We start from the raw sequence: 17,432 nt of genomic DNA, 5'->3' as shown, positions 1-17,432 counted from the left end.
AGCGCGGTATCTGCATGTGGAGCCTGGAATGGTGGCAGCCTCCTGGTGACCAGAGGAGAGCCGAGTCGGCCGCCCCTAGACCTGTGCTCCCTCCTGGCTTCTGCTGAGATGAGTGAGAAGCTCTTACTGTCTCAGCCGGCTCAGCTGGGTTGTGTGTTTCTCACAGGGTAGAACCACCATCCCCTCGGCGGCCAAGGGGGTGCCACCCGGCAGCAGGTAGAGCCTAGCACAGGAGGGGTTTCAGCAGTGCCCGACAAGGAGAACCGGCCTCCTCAGTAGCTGGCGGCAGGACTAACACTTACTGAGCATCTGCTGTGTGCCAGGGGCTTCACTTACATTATTCTCACTCATTCGTGTACCTGCCACCCCAATAGTTAAGCTTTGTTGTCTCCACTTTCCAGATGAGGAAACTCGGAAGGGTGAGAAACGTGTCCAGGGCCCCTGTAGGGAGCTGCAGGGGCTGGACTTCAGGCCAGGTGCGCCCGATTCCCCTAATCCCTCTGCCTCCCCAGAGGCTATGACAGCACAGGACGTGAAGACCAGAGAACTCAAGAACAGTCAAGGAGACGCCCAGTCAAAGGCACAGCAGAGGAGCCACAGGAAGCACAGACCTATCTGCGACCAAATGGAAAGCAGAGGCCAGAGGGTGAGGGCAGGAGGCAGCTGCAGGACGCGGAGAGCCCGGCCAGTGGGGCCCGAGTGCAGACTCAACCAGGAGCCAGGACCAGCTGGAGCCTGAAGACGACAGCCTCAGGACCTCCTGGGCCCTCTTCCCCAAACACAGGGCCCCACGGGACCAGACAGCAGCCTCTTCAGGTGAAGCCATAGATCACAATCATCAAAAGATGGAGAGACAGGATCTGGAGGTCACCCAGTCTGCCTTCCCCTTGACTGATGGAGAAAATGAGACTCGCGAGCCCGAGGGTTTGAGCGGACAATGGACATATGCTGGAGGCTCTAAGTGCGTGTAAGGAGGGGAGATGCTGAGGGACCAGTCATTAGACCCAGCCCAGTGCAAAGAAAACTGGGAAACACGAGCACTAGGGTTCGGTCAGTTTGGGGTGCCAACTGCTAATTATCCGCTGGTTTAGGAAGGCTAGACCACACATATCTTTAGCAAAGTCTGGCTCCCAAATTTCAGAGAGACATTTGCATGCAGTCTTGGCTCCAGTAAGCCATGCGGACTTATATTTAAAACAAACTAATTAGCGTTCTTTCATTCCCAAACTATAGATCCCCAGCAATGAGGGCATATGCATGAAGAGAGCCTTCCTCCACTGACTCCTAGGAGTTCTTCTCAGTCTCCAGCACTCGAGCACGGACCACGTGCAGGACCAGAGTCCTACCTGGAAACACACGACCGCACACAGCAAACAGCTGAGGAGTGCATTTGGTTTGTTCTGTTCATTTCGGGGGTGAATGGGAAGGGGCGAGATCATTGGTGTTCCTACCTCTACTTCAAAGGAAGCCGCAGGAATAATCATGGCAATGCTGGCCGGCATTGTCTAAGCGTTCCAGGGGCTTTCTACCAGACATTTTTAAGCCACACAACAGCACTTCAATTATTCAGTTAATTATTCAATTAATCAGTTAGTTATTATCTCCACTAACAGATGAAGAAGCCCAATGACAAGGACTTGCCCAGGGCCATCCAGCTGATAAACGGCAGAGCCCAGGATGGAAACCCCAGCCTGACTGGTCCCAAGGTCAGTCTTGCCCCGCTCCACGCGCCTGCTGGGGTGGGGTCCAGGGAGAATGTGGGCGGCAGTGTAAGCTGGCGGGAAAGCATGGCAGAGAAAGCCCCGGCGCTGCCCTGGGACTGAGCGTCGTCTCAATCACCCGCTCCTCAGCCTTCTACTGGCAACTTTTTGTTCTCACTAGAAGTTGTGTGAAAGCAGCATCGGGTTAAGCTCACTCTTAATCAGGGGGAGCGCTTCTAGGGGCAGGAGGCTGGGGTAAAAAAGGTATATAAGGAAAGGACGGTTAGCGGTGGAGTTCCATTTTAGCTTCCTCATCAAAGCCTTACTTTCGGTAATTTACAAGGTGGCCTACGTCCATACAGTCCATACTAACTGTAATGTTGCATTATTGACCCTAATGGTATTGCTGTTGATATGACTGTCATAAGCAGCTGACTTTCCTAGGAGAATTTCATGATTAACACAGTTTACGAAGAGACAAATTAAAGACATGTACCATACATAATATCAATCATACCACATATTTCTTACAGAATAACAAATGGACCACAATAGAAGTAGCTAATAATTATACCAGGGTTCCTACTAAGACCAACTATAATGAAACCAGGTCTTTCGAAGCACATAATGCTAAAAAATTATCACACTAAGGCGAATGTTCTGGTGTTAATACCATCAGCCAGGGAAACTTAGGCAAACATTTTGTGGATTTCTGGCTATTTTTGATCTTGAAATGTATGAACATCTCAGAAGAGTTCAAAAAGAAAGAAAATTTGTCACATTTCACGCCGACACATTGAATCAAGTAAATTAAACCATGATTCTCAAACTGCTCATGTAAGTGACAGGCCCGAATGCGTTTTAGAAAGGGCCTGAGTCCCACCCTGAAAGCCCATGGGCACCCCTCGCTCCCCAGCTGCGTCCTCTGGTGTCTCACTGTAATCGGAAAACAGGAATGAAGCTACAGGCTGCTTTTCTAAACACACGCAGTAGCTTCTGTGGCTCCATTACTCAATGCTTGAATCTATATCACTCGAGGTTGACTGGTTATTTTTACCATGCTGCCCCGGGTTGGCATTACTGCTGAAAAGAAGTTGTTTTCTCTTTCTAAAGAAAACCTTGCCTCAGTCTTAGACAAAAACAGAAAGGGCAGCCTGACTAATAAAGATCTAAAGTTAATACAAAAGTAATGAATATTCCAGGACTTCTGCTGGTGTCATTTCATTCATCAAAAGAGACGCCATCTGAGGGAGTCGCAGCCGTCTGAACACGGGCTTTCTCGGGAGTTTGTTCTAAGAAGATCAACTGAGCCAGACGACTTTGCCGTGAGAAGGCGGATGACAAGACGTGGCTCATTTTGCATCATCTGCCTCTGCTAACAATTACTGTTGATGAAGGGCGGGGGGATAAGAATTTTTAAAGATCTCTATTACCTTTTCTCCGACTTGGATTTCGAGTTCTCCTAATGTCCGACAGCAATTTGTTTCATTCCCATCTCCCCTTAAAATAAAAATAAAAACTTTCTGTTAATGTTTTAACCAAATAAATGTTTATGTGGGACATGCAGAGATCAAAACTATAAGGACTTGTAGGTTATCCATCTGTAAGTGCAAGGTGTGTCTTAGGCACTACCACCTGCCAGGAGTGGGAGCTTGGGCCCGTCACGCCGCTTCTCCACTCCTGTTTCCTCCGCCGTAAAATGAGATACGACACTGCTCCTCCCAGGGCAGTGTGGGAATTGAAGAATGATGGCCAACAACTAACGAGCACTTCCTGTGGCCAAGCCCCACCTCGTTTATTCCTCACGACAACTCTCTGGGTCAGGGGCCATCGTCACCCCAGCTCTGCAGAGGGACTGAGGGGGCCCAAGGTCATGTGTGGGGAAGTGGCGGGTTCAGACCCAGGTGGTCTGGCTTCAGAGCCCACCCCGAACCCCTCTGCTGCTGTGGGCTCCCCGTCCACTCCGCGGTGCCCTCTTAGCCGCTCTGTAAGGGACTTTGTGGTGGATGTGTGTCTATACACCCCTTGGCTCCGGAGGCTTTTTTCCTATTAACTATTTTTGATTTTGCATTATCTGTACATCTACGAAGCACTTCAGAGCCCGTGTTTGGAATGAGCTGTTGGGGTGGGGTAAGGAACGACAGAGGCATTCTGCTCCTCCATTTCACCATATTTATCCAGCGCCTCCTACGCTCAGGTCTGGGGCCGCGGTGGACACCAGGACACTGTTCCCAGTCTTGAAAAGCTTAATGCTAGTGACAGCAACAGATAGGAAATAAGCAAACAAGTAATGTAATTTGAAGTAATGAAAGGCACCATGAAGGAAATAAAGGAGGCAGGGGATAGATTAGACGGGCTGATTCTTCTGGGTGGGGCAGACAGCAGTGCCATCTGAATAGAGACCCACAAGCTGAGGAGCCCAGAGCCATCCATTCGGAGGAAAGCTCTCCAGAAACAGCAGCAGCAAGAAGCCCAGAGGGGGCGGAGTTGGCACATCTCAGGACTGCTACTGCCAGGAGGCCAGGGAGACCACAGCCCACCCAGCAGGCACAGGAACATGGGGTGAGTTCTGAGATGGAGGCAGATGCCAGCTCCCACGGTGCTGTGGTCGTGATAGGAATCCGGACTTCATAGCAGGGTAAGGGGAAGCCGTCAGAGCCTTTTAAGCAGAAGTTAATCATTCCACGTAGGAGGAAACAGGCTCAGAGGGGTTGAGCACCATGCCCAGTTAAAGACAGAATCTCGCCAGGGATCCAGTCTCATGATTCTATGTCAAATGTAATCTTCTAAATATTGTTTTAATTATGTATTGAATAGATCCAAAATGCTATTTGTAACATATGTTTAAGGGTTAAAGAATAAAAATCAGACAAATGCCTGAGCACCTCAGTACCTGTGCCTCGGGAGCCCTCCCGCCCCAGCCTCATCCTCCTCCCTCCCTGCTTCCCCGGTGGTCGAGGCTGCACCAGCCCGCATCACATCTCAACCTCTCCCTCAGCCCCATCCTACTCCGGGGCTCTGCCCTTCCCGGGGTCTTCCCTAATCTACACCTTGCGCCCCAAACTCCGTCTCAGTGTCTGCTTCAGGAACCCAGTCTATTATCTGATATTGACTAAGTATTTATTGGAATGGTATGTCTTATTAAATCCTGTCACTTTTAACCTTTCTGTAAACTTACATTTAGGTTTTTCTCTTAGTGGATTTTACTATTTGTTATCTAGTCAGACAGTGTTTGTCTTTTAAGTGGAACATTTACTATAATCACTGATATTTAGGATTTCCATTTGCCCTGCCTATTCTGCTTCTTCTTGCCTTCTTTTAGGTTGATTCCACTTTTATCATTCCACTTATTTGCCTTTATAAATTTGGGGATTATTTACTCCATTTTTAATCTTGTAATGGTTGCTCTGGAAATTACAACCTGCATACTTTTCAAAGTCTAAAGTTAATCAAAACTTTTATCTTCCTACTGGACAATGTGACAACTCTAGAACATTTCATTCCAGCCCCTCCTCTCTCAATTTATATATTAGTGCTATCACGTATTTTAATTCTATCCTATTTTTAAATTCCAGCAATCATCATTATTTCCTAGAGTCACTAGTGTTTCCTACAGTCGATAGATATTTAGCCACATACTCGCTGCCACTTTTGTTCTTCATTCCTTTTTGCATCATCATTTCAAACCTTCCATCTGGGATCACTTTCCTTCTACCTAAAGTATGTCCTTAGAATTTCTTTTACTGTGTCTGTTGGGAGCCAAATCCGTTTTGGTTTTGTTCACTCTATGTCGTCAAGGGCATCAAGTTTTGGCTGATTTGAATGTGACCTCGTGAACCATATTTCCAGAAGAGAGGTGCTGTAACCACATTAAGTTCCACCATCAAAAACTCAAGGAATCTGAGCTGCAGCTTTGTCAGTGTCCTAGGATTAAATAAGCCCCAGTCATAAGGCCTGATCATTCAACGACTGCAAAGGGTGCCTCTTATTTTTATACAAGTCAGTGTGAAGAAAGTATGAAAGATCTAGTTGAAAGGCAACCTTGAAAACCATAGGCAAAGGTGCCAGATGTTTCTCCCTTTTCCAAATACTCTGTCAGTGGATGAGCATATTCTGTGGCAAGAAGAGGAGAGAGTCCCAGGGGTTCCCACGGAAAAAGTTCTTATTCTTACAAATATAGAACAGAATTCTAGGATGGCAAATATTTTATTTCAGCACATTTTCCCACTATCTTACACTTTTCATTGTCACTGTTGAGACATCACTGTCAGTCTAATTGTCACTCTTCCGAAGTCAATTCAGTTTTCCTGCTCACTGCCTTTAATATTTTCTCTCTGATTTTGATGTTCTGTAGTTTCACTGTGATACGTCTAGACAGGTATTTGTTTTTATTTACCTGGCTTGAGATTCTCAGCCATTATCTTTTCAAATATTGTCTCTGTCCTACTCTTTTTCTTATATATCTGGAAATCCAATAAAACGTATTATTAGGCCTTCTTTTTCCATCTTCCATGTTTCTTATATCTGTCCTCCATATTTTGTATCTCTCTGTCTTCCTGTGTGGCATTCCGGATTATTTCTTCAGATCTATTTTCCATTCCACTGATCCTCTTTTCAGCTGTGTTTAATCCACTATTTTCACCCATCCACTGAATTTTACATCTACAGTTATTATGTCTTTCAGGACCAGAAGTTATGTTTTGGACATCTTAAAATCTTTATTTTTATTGCCTCTTGTTTTATATTCATATATTAAATAAATTCTTTCATTTCTTTAAACACTAGTTTTAGATTCTGTATCTGATAATTCCAATATTCCAAGTCTTGGGAGATCTGATTCTACTGGATGTTATTTCTATTGGTTTGCAGTCCTCATTCTTTTTCTCTTCATATGTTTTCAAGATATTTTGTGTGTGGTCTGATGTTACTTGGCACTTTATCTGTGGAAATTCTTTAAGGGCTAGGTTGAAGAATTATTCCTCCACAGAAGGGCACACCCAGTTCAGGACCAGTTTTAAGTAAATTCCTAGCCTGAGAGACTTTTCAGACCACACAGGTAGCATTATTTCAGACACAGACTTGCATGAAAATCAACTTGTAATTACAATTTTCCCCTATTCCCCCAATGCCAGTGTCAACACAGGCAGGTCTCCTTGTTGTGCCTCTCTGTGATGTAGGTTTATATCTGTAACTTACCCTTACTTGGGGTAGAGGTGTCCCAACCTTATAGGCACTGGGCCTCTGTTAGGTTCCTCCACCTTGGCAGACCCTCTAGGCTTTGTCTCTTGTCCCCTTCACTCCAAATAACCAACAAAACTGAAACACAAATTCACCAGGATTTGGCCGGTACCCTCAAGGCAAAAGCTGGTTTTATAGAATGCTCATGTCTCAGGATCCTAATTTTCACTCCTGCTTGGCCTCTAAGGATTACTTACTTTCTTGCCAGCTCAGTAATGTATTAAAATATTTACTTTTTTTTTTAAAGGAAGATTAGCCCTGAGCTAACTTCTGCCACCAGTCTTCCCCTTTTTGCTGAGGAAGACTGGCCCTGAGCTAAAATCCGTACCCATCTTCCTCCAGTTTACATGTGTGAAGCCTGCCACAGCATGGCTTGTCAAGCGGTGTGTAGGTCCACACCCAGAATTCAAATCAGCAAACCCTGGGCGGCCAAAGCAGAGCGTGAGAACTTAACTGCTGCACCACCGCCAGCCCCAAAATATTTTAATTTTTACCCAGCATTTTAGTTGTTTTCAGTGGAAGGGTGGTTCATGAATACAGCCCACCATATTCCTAGAAAGAGAAGTCTCTATTCACTATAAAGCATTGTCTCTAACAATAGAGAGAATTCATCTTCAGAAGTAAGTCAGAAATCTTTAAAATTTAATTTTAACATTTAGCCTTTTTGTTTAAGGAAGTAAGTTATGACCTTTTTCATCTCAAATTAATTATTAGACTGAGATTTCACAATTTAAAAAAATAAAAACAAAAAAAACAAAATGAGAACTCTCCTGCATTCAGTTTTTCCAGTTGTTTGGCTTTTTCAACAAAGAATATTCAAATTAGGTTACTGTCCACCCAACAACCGTATCCCACAGATGGGGATGGTTTTAGGTCAAGAGCATGAATATGCAGTTTATAAGACAACCAGTCCTTGTCTTGAATGAGCCTGGGAATTATCTTAGTACATCACGTACTGAGCACTGACTGACCAGAGCACAGAGACATCCCAGATCATAAAGAGGGTAACACTTCGTCATTCTCGTTGGAACTGCTGCCCTTTTTACTTATGGCAAAAACACATAACATGACATTTACCATCTTAACCATTTTTAAAATTACAGCTCGGTAATGTTAAGTATATTCACATTATTGTGCAACAGATCTCTGGAACTTCCTCATCTTACCAAACTGCGAGTCTGTACCCACTGAACAGCCGCCCCTGCCTCCCCTCTCTCTGCTGCACTCATTCGCACAACTAAGCTGCACCCATGATGCATTCGACCATGGACGCTGTTAGACCGAAATCTGCTAATATTTCAGCACCGAATTTGATTCTTATAATTGTTTACACAATTTCCGAGAAGATGAGGCTTTTTCATTTGGAGTCAGATAATCTGAGTGAATAATTTTTTTACTAAAACAATATTTCCCAAATCGTACACTAGAATCAAAGAACTTTATAGCTACAGACACTAAAGTCCGTGCTTTAACACTCTCGTTTTGCGGATACAGCATATGAGCCCCACGCGTATGCTAAAGCTGTGAAATACAAAGGAGCTCATACAAGGATCTTTTTTTTTATGTTTATTTTCTAGCTACGAAGACATGATCACTTTCCAAAGAAAGACATTAAAAATGTATAAAAATGAATAAATTTTAAGTTGGCATATTAATATTTTTACTTCAAAATTAAAATTCATTATTTCCAAATCTGAAATACATTGCATATAAAATATGTTGATCTGGTTTTAATTTGCTATGTTTCCACTGTTAATATAGTATTATTTCTCTTATTCTGAAATACATCCTATATAGTTGTTAGGACCTTCTCTAAATAAATTTTTTTTTAAAGATTTTATTTTTTCCTTTTTCTCCCCAAAGCCCCGCAATACATAGTTGTATATTCTTCGTTGTGGGTCCTTCTAGTTGTGTCATGTGGGACGCTGCCTCAGTGTGGTTTGATGAGCAGTGCCATGTCCACGCCCAGGATTCGAACCAACGAAACACTGGGCCGCCTGTAGTGGAGCGCGCGAACTTAACCACTCGGCCACGGGGCCAGCCCCTCTCTAAATAAATTTTTGACTGAGGATTAACTCCATTAAATTCTATATGGATAAGCTTGAGGCAACACGTCTCCCATCTGTACCTGGTGACATGATTAGCTGTAATGATCTTATGTCCTAACTCTTATCATTTCAAATCTCACATTTTCATGTGAGCAGAAAAACCACTTACCTCTTTATAACACTTATATTTAGGTCAATTCCACCGAACCTGGACAGGAATTCGTTGTAGGGAACAGCGCCGGAGCTGGTGAGGGGGATCTGCGTGCAAACAAGAAGGTTGACGGCCTGTTAGGGAAGCTCGAGCCAAGCAGCGGACAGCACGGGGGCAGCACGATGTAAGGGAGGACACCATTAGCGGGGTGGGCGTTCTGGGGAACACAACTACCTAATCCCGGTGCCTGGGTTGACACACACCCTCAGCAATCCAGTACAAACAGGACGAACGCCAGGATGCCAGTCTGTGCTCAACTAAAAGTCAACAGATTTTCTACAAAATGATCTAAAATCTAGATCTATCTAAAAAAATAAAGTGAAATTAGTAGAAATACATGCTAATATAAATTTTATATATGTATTTTGTATATATTTATACATATATAAATTTATACACAAATTTATACACAAATATACACATATATTTATATGTGTAGATACATGTACAAATATATACATGTATATATATATATTATATACAGTCATGTGTCACTTAATAGGGATACATTCTGAGAATACATCATTAGGCAGTTTCATGGTTGTGCAAACGTCATAGAGTGCACTTACACAAACCTAAATGTTAAAGCCTACTGCACACCTAGGCTCCACGGTACTAATCTTATGGGACCACCATCATATATGCTGTCTGTTGATGACCAAAACGTCATTATGCAGCACAGGACTGTATGTTTCCCGAGAGGCTGAGTCCACAGCACAGTTTTACCCTCTGAGTGTCATCTGAACTTTCTGTATATTCATATACTTTAAAGGGGGAAAATAGTCATTTTTAAATTTAAAAATTCTACAAGGGACATTACTGGGTCAAGTGAGTCAACACAGACCGCACAGTAAAGTACTATCTCGATGTTTAATTTACTGCAGTTGATAACTGTCTTGTGATCGTGAAGAGAACAGCTCTCATTCTCAGGAAATGCACACTGACGTGTTTAGAAGTGAAGAGCCAGAATATAAGCAACTTCCTCTCAAACAGTCCAGAAAAAAACATCGTGTGTGCGCTGTTTGCGCCCATCATGTGTATCGTTTGCACACACACACCTAGACAACAAAGATCACGAGCGAAGCGAACGAGGTTAAATGTTCCCAATAGGCAGGTCTGGGTAAAGGATATATGGGCACTATTTGTCCTGTTCTTATTCTTACAAATTTTCTGGAGGTTTGAAATTACTTCTAAATAAAAAGTCAAATTTTTTTAAATGAAAATATTTCCCAGAACAGCATTATGAAACTAAAATTACAATAAATACATAATCAATATAAATATATTTTAAGCTTCACACAAATATACATAGCACGATTTCCCATACAGCTGAATGGCTCCCGAGTCTGCACAATCAAGTCTGATATTTACACAGCCCTTAAAGTTCCAGCCTCAAAGCCTCGCGTGGTTATCTCAGTCCTCCCCAGAGCACAAATTTCTCTCTACTACTTAAAACATGCATAACTAGGAAACAGGACCAGAGGGAGTACGGCTCACGGGGTGAGCCTTTGGGAAGCCTTTTCCTGGAAAGGACACCCTGACTTCTATTTATGACAGGGCGATTTTTGTAGATATGATTTTGGGTAGACACTTCAAAGTCTCCCTAATCTTGTAGAAGAAGAGCAAGAACAGACGGGACGTGCAGCTCCAAGACTGGGTGCCCTGGTGGTTTGGGTGGCGCTGAGCGCCAGCGAGGGAGGGGCTCACGTTCGCAGAGCTCACACTCTCTGAACGGGCACAGGCACTGCTCGGGGTGGTTCATGTGAGCTCACTCCTCCAGCCCGAAACCAGCTTCAGAGGCTGCTGAAATTTTCCACATTTCACAGAGCAGGTGTGACCTCGCTGCCATTAAGTGCCAGAAACCTCTGTTCACCTCACGACACTAACCACTCTGCCTATATGGAAAAAGAAAGTCCACCAGCCTATTGAAGCGTTCGTCACACTTCAGGTTGCTACTTAGGGTCCAATTCTAACGGGGCAGACACATTTTGGCAATGACCATTCTCCAAGGCTGATGCCTTAGAAAACCGAAGAATCTAGTCTGAAAGGAGAGGCTCTGCCAAGGACTCGCCTTTTCAGTATCTGTGATTCTGGCAAAAACGTTTAAGATTCAAAATCATCCATAGATGAATCGCTGAAAGCAAATTCTTAGACTGCGGCCGGAGGAGGGTAGTTTTGAAATCAACATCTACCACGTTGGTCAGTATCTTCAAAGACTTCTCTTTCCTCAACCTGAAACAACCACTCGGACCAGAAGAGGACTTTGTTTTCCTTCTCTGGAATCTATTTACCAATTCAAATTCTTTTCAAAATGTTTTATTAATACTCAGAGACTGAGGCCACATTTTTTAAAAATTCACATTACCATTAAAGGAAAATAAGGTGCAGGGCAGGTTACAAGCAATGACTGCTCAGCATTCTTGCCCTGATCAATCATCAGAACAGCCTGACATTCAAACATTCGTCACAGGGTCCTGGAATAAAATTAAAGCTGAAGTACATTCACTATAACTGGAAAATTCTTTTCTAAATTTGTTGTGTGTGTGTGAGGAACATTGGCCCAGAGCCAACAACTGTTGCCAATCTTCCCCTTTTTGCTTGAGGAAGATCGGCCCTGAGCTAACACCCATGCCAATCCTCTTCTATTTGGATGTGGGTCACTGCCACAGCATGGCTTGATGAGCGATGTGCAGGTCGACGCCTGCGAGCCAAACCCGTGAATCCTGGGCCGCTGAAGCAGAGCACGCAAACCCAACTACCATGTCACTGGGCCGGCCCCTCTTTTCTAATTTTAAGGGTGAAATTTCACGAAACATTTTACCAATTTGATATGTTTCCAGCTAAGCTTACATTAACTATTAAAAAAGAAAGGTTGTATCACCACAAGGATTAGTCATGAAAAGATCTAGAAAGGTCTCACATGCTGTGAACTCCAGGCATCAGGATGAGCAGCCTTGCCCTCACTCCCCATGAACTTGGCCAGCTGAAAATGCACCACACTCCAGCCTCCTTGATTTATGCACGGGTCACTGAGCTCAAGCTTCTAGAAAAACAAGCTTATTATTTAAGACAGACTACGAGGACCTGTTTTTCTAAAGTCTTTGAAGTTCTACAGTTCTCAGTGACTTCTTTTAAAAACAGATGTAGCTTTTAAAAACAGATACACATTTCACATTTTCTGTACTTTTCCTCTTCCTGCATAGCTGATTAGCTTGGGAAGATTGTCAAAATTTTAACTTAACATTAGATCATGAATATAGGGAGACATTAGCAGGAAATAATATTTTAACTCTCCATTTGTTATAGATAAAAGTATCAGTTAAATCAAGCTTATGAAGAAACTGATGTAATGTTTGCAAGGAAAAATGTTCTCTAAAAGCAAGAGAACATTACCATATGACACAACAATGCCACTCCTACATATGTACCCAAGAGATGCAAAAGCATATGTCCACACAAAAACTTGTACATGAATTTTCATAAAAGCATTGTTCACAGAAGCCAAAATGTGTGAAACAGCCAAAGGTCTGTCAACTGATGATAAAGAAAAGGCAGTCTATCCACACAATGGAATAGTATTCAGCCTTAAAAAGGAAGGAAGAGCTGACTCACCTCTAACATGGGTGAGCCTTGAAAGCATTATGCTGAGGGAGAGAAGCCAGACACAAAAGATCATATATTGTTTCATTCCATTTATCTGAAATGTCCAGAATAGGCAAATCTATTGTGACAGAAAGAAGATTAACGGTCGTCAGGGACTAGGGGAAGCTGGAATGGGGAGTGACTGCTAACGAATATTCTTTTAGGGGTGTTGAAAATGTTCTGGAATTAGATAGTGGTGATAGTTGTGTAACTCTGTGAATATATTAAAAACCACTAACTGGTACATTTTTAAATGGTGAATTTTATGATAAGTAAATTATATCTTAATAAATCTTTTATTAAAAATGTAGATAGAATAAAGAATGACATGTGAAAGAATCAATACATACTATTTGTGAAATTCTGGAAGTGAATAAAGGGGGAACATTTTTTTGAAAAAATCTCTTCATCTTTCTTCTCCCTTCCCTTCTTCCCTGTCCATTCCCCAGTAATTCAGCCCTAAAGTCATTCGATGGGGCAGAGAAAAATGGTGTCTGCAGTGCTGGGGGAGCCGTGGTGTTCAGAGCAGCATGTGAGCCCACGCGGGGTGAAGAGGGCATCCACACTGCGGGGGAGGCGGTGCTGGAGAGGGGAGATGAGTCACATACCAGGGAGATGATCAAATAAGTAAACATACTAAGAATAATAGAAGCCAAGGTTCTCATTGTCTGAAAAGGTAGTTACAATAGGAAAAGCAAGAAAACTAGAATGAACCCGGAGGTGTTGGATTAGAATTGGCGGCACTGGTGTGAACTCGTGGTTCATTATACAGAGAGATTGACATAGAAACAAATGTAGACGTAAATACACGTATGTAGGGGAAATGTATCCCCTAGACCTCTGCCCACCGAGAGGGCCAGGAGCAGCGACATCCCAGCCGCAACGAGCAGCCCTAGTGCCCAGACCCTGGATTTGAATATCTTCTTCCATTAAAAGGAAGCAGAGCTCTTTGGAGAAATGGATGATTCCGGGACCAAGGCAACAAAAGCACAGCGGGACGTGGAACATCTTCCATCAGAAAGCAAGGAAGTGCTCAGAGAGCGACGGGGACACGTCCAAAGGCCACAGAGACCAACGTGAAGCGGCTCCTACTGGCCAAATTAGGGACAATTTAAACATCAAAATAAAGAATGAAAGTAATGGATCATAACCCACTTAATAAAAGAGGGAATTCTCAGTCCCTGCCAACATATAAATAAGTGAATAAATTGAAAGTTTGATGAGGAATGGAATATTTACATAGTTTCAAATTTTCTCCCACAAAATCCTTATTAATTAAAAAGTGCATAAAGAGTACCTTACCATGAAACAGTCTGACAGATCCCACCTCACGTGACTATCATCAGCAACGGGAGGAACTGAAATCATGTGCACCCTAATGAACGTGATGAGAGGAACACTATCATTTCTGTGATATTCCTGCCCAAAATGCAAGCCTGAATCTAGCCCTAAGGAAACAGCAGATAAACTCAAACTGGGGACAATCTACAAAATAACAGGTCTGCCATGTGTTAAATGAAAAAAGTGCTAAATAAAGGCTAAGGAAAGACTGAGTAACTGTTCTAGACTAAAGGAGGCTGGGGAATATGAACCAAGTGCAACGCCTGGTTCTGATCTGGATCCCACAAGACATGCATGGAGCAACTGGCAAAACCTGCCTGGATCCTGGGGCCGAGACAGTAGTGATGAGCTGATGCTGATGTCCTTAACTGATGGGTGGACTGTGGTTATACAGACCAGTGTCCTTGTTTGAGGAAACGTACACTAACATATTCGGGGGGATAGAGCGACTTACTTCTAAAAGCTTCAAGAAAAAAAAATTGTCCTTTACACTATACTTCCAACTTTTCTGTAACTTTGGGTTGCTTTTTAAAAAATTACAAAGCAGAAGAAGTTGTGGCAGAGAAAGCTCATAAAAGACCAACCTTCCACAGAAAACAACTATAAGCTAAGTAACTATCTAAAGGCTCTGGAGAGTGAGCAAGAGCAGGCAGATTTTGGAAGAAGTCAAAACTTAGGTGACAAGTATGGAGGGAGTTTCCTGGTCTTAATGGTTTTAGCCTAAGAGCAGGCCTCAGTCAGGGCCCAGCAAACAGCGCCTAAACCCCAAAAGAAAACCCACTGTCTTTCTGGCCTGAAGAACCAGCACACAGAACCCAAAGCAACCGCAGCCACTAAAAATGTGAAGGGAATCTCAGACGGGAGAAAGGAAGAGGAGTACACTGTCTGTGTACTAACTCTGCCCACGTTTCCAGCCGCCGCCTAAACCACGCATGCGCAGGTCAAACCCAAAGCGACCCACCTAAAGATAAGCTCTGAACTGAGACACGTGTGACGGCCTGCTGCCGGCGAGACAGTGTGCAAGTTAACTGTCTGCCAAAGAACAAGTATCAACAGTCTTCGGGGGAGCAGAACGGAATCCAGTCTCCACAGCACAGCATCCACAGCATTTAACGCTGCGCTGGCTAATAAACGGCCATAGCCATTCGTGGCTGTTGAGCGCTTGAAATGTGGCTAGTGCAACTGATGAACTGAATTTTCTGTTTTATTTAATGTTAAGTAACTTAAATTTTAAAGCTAATTCAGTTACTGGAAAACTTTTAAGTATGTTTAAAACAACTGGGTATGTGAATCTAGCATCTTAATTGTAAATTTTATGAAACCTAGATATAGATCAAGTATTTCCAATGGAAATTTCGTGTCTGAATTGAGGTTTGCTGTAAGTGTAAAGTACACACCAGGTTTTGAAGACTCACTACACAGAAAAGAACATAAAATATCTTATTAACAATTTCTAATAGTGATTACATGTTGAAATGAGATAATATTTGAGATGTATTTGGTTTAATAAAATATTATTAAAATTAATTTCACCTGTTTTTTATTTTTATTGTAGCTACTAGAAAATATTAAATTACATGTGTGGCTCACATTACATTTCTATTGGACAGTGCTGGTAAGGGATAGTATCCAAATCTACTCAAATACAAAGAATGAGAGAAATGTGACTCTTCTCAAGGGAAAAAAATCAATGCAGAACAACCCTGAGATGACCCAGATGTTAGAATTATCAGACACGGACTTTAAAGCAGCTATTTTATCGACGCTTAATGAATTAAAAGAAATATGCTCATAATTGAAGGAAAAAACAGGAAATCTAAGCAGATAAATAGAGATTATTAAAAAAGAACCAAATGGAAATTCTAGAACTGAAAAACGCAACGTCTAAAACTTACAATTCACGGAATAGGCTTAATAGCAGAATAGAGATACTAACGAAGAGTCTTCAACTTGACGATAGATCAATAAATATTACCCAATCCCAAAAACAAAGAGAAAAAAATATTTAAAAAGATGCACACAGCCTCGGGGGCCTGTGGGACAACACCACATGTCTGAGAGAGGAGAGGATGGGGTAGAAAAAATATTTGAAGAAATATTGGCTGAAAACTTCCCAAATTCAGTGAAAGACAAAATTAAAGGGAAGAGAAAACCTTGCAACAGTACCACAGTATACTCAAAACACACAAACAACAAACACAACGAACACAACAAATAGATCTGCAAATATTTTTTAAAAGAAGAAAAAAAATCAGTGAAAGGAAGGAGAGTCAGTCCCTGAGGTCAAGACTGGAATTCAGGAACGCCTGAAATTCCCTGGGCTGGTTTTTTTCCTAATGTGTAATTCCCCTGTGGGAAAAGTAAGCAGCCTGGGGTGGGTTGCGGTATTCAACAAGTTCTAGAAAGAAATAGGCTTTCAAATACTATGAAATAGCATGCAGCCAGACTCTGATTAAGACCTAATGAATAAGATACATGTTTCTGTGTGTGTGCGCACACATGTGCAAACTCAGTTATTGGGTTAGTGGGCTGGAAGGCATGCTACTGATACTCCCACCCAACTTCTCCACTCTTGTATGACTAGATATTGATCCCTGTGGATTTATTCTGAGTGTTTAATTCCTACTGTATTGTGTATTTCTTTTTTAACGGCCCTGAGGGCACAGAGCACACCAGATGTTCACTGTTCATACCTCCCTGGAACGCAACACCACCAGGAGGCCCAGGGGCCCATCCTCCACATCCCTCCCCAAGTAAACGCATTACCCCTGCTGCAAACCCTCCACTGGCTCCCTCCAGCCTCCAGGACAGAGGTCAAACTCCTGATGTGACTTCTCGGGACAGGCTCTCTAGCCATAACCTGACACACGTCTCCTCACTTCAGCCAGAAATGACTCCACCCAGTTGCCTGAAGAAACGTGTCATGTTGGTTGAGGCATCCAAGCTTCCACACAGGCCATTCCCTCTACATAATGCCCTTCCCTTCTTCTTTCATCTGCCTAATACCTAAAAGCTAAATGTCCCTTCCTCCCCAAAGCCTTCCTGGACCACCATCCCTCAGATTTAGACAGCTCTCTGTACTCTGACTGTCACTCCTCCCTGTAATCACCCCGTCCAGCACCCACCAACATGTCCGCAAGTCTCTCTGGACCAGGATCCCCCCAGGGCAGGCCTGCCTGAGTGCTCCACCTCGGGTGACCATAGTGTTGCCGCAAGAACAAAGGCCGAAATACTCAGTTCCAAAATATAAGC

The 17,432-nt window shown here is 43.0% G+C and overlaps 1 protein-coding gene across 2 annotated transcripts in view; it reads right to left on the bottom strand.

Annotated features, from left to right (window-relative positions):
* The window catches only part of EFCAB6 (EF-hand calcium binding domain 6), a 237,374-nt gene that overhangs the window by 190,521 nt on the left and 29,421 nt on the right, over window positions 1–17,432 (bottom strand). For both annotated transcript variants that reach the window (XM_014864412.3, XM_070506757.1), the window contains 2 exons: window positions 9,156–9,244; window positions 3,134–3,200 (listed from right to left, as the gene is read on the bottom strand). In XM_014864412.3, the coding sequence (XP_014719898.3) occupies window positions 3,134–3,200; window positions 9,156–9,244 (156 nt within the window). The remainder of the gene's footprint in view (window positions 1–3,133; window positions 3,201–9,155; window positions 9,245–17,432) is intronic.

The sequence above is a fragment of the Equus asinus genome, chromosome 4 (assembly GCF_041296235.1).
Source record: "Equus asinus isolate D_3611 breed Donkey chromosome 4, EquAss-T2T_v2, whole genome shotgun sequence".
Classification (NCBI taxonomy): Eukaryota; Metazoa; Chordata; class Mammalia; order Perissodactyla; family Equidae; genus Equus; species Equus asinus.
This window is presented reverse-complemented; position numbering and strand designations above follow the sequence as displayed.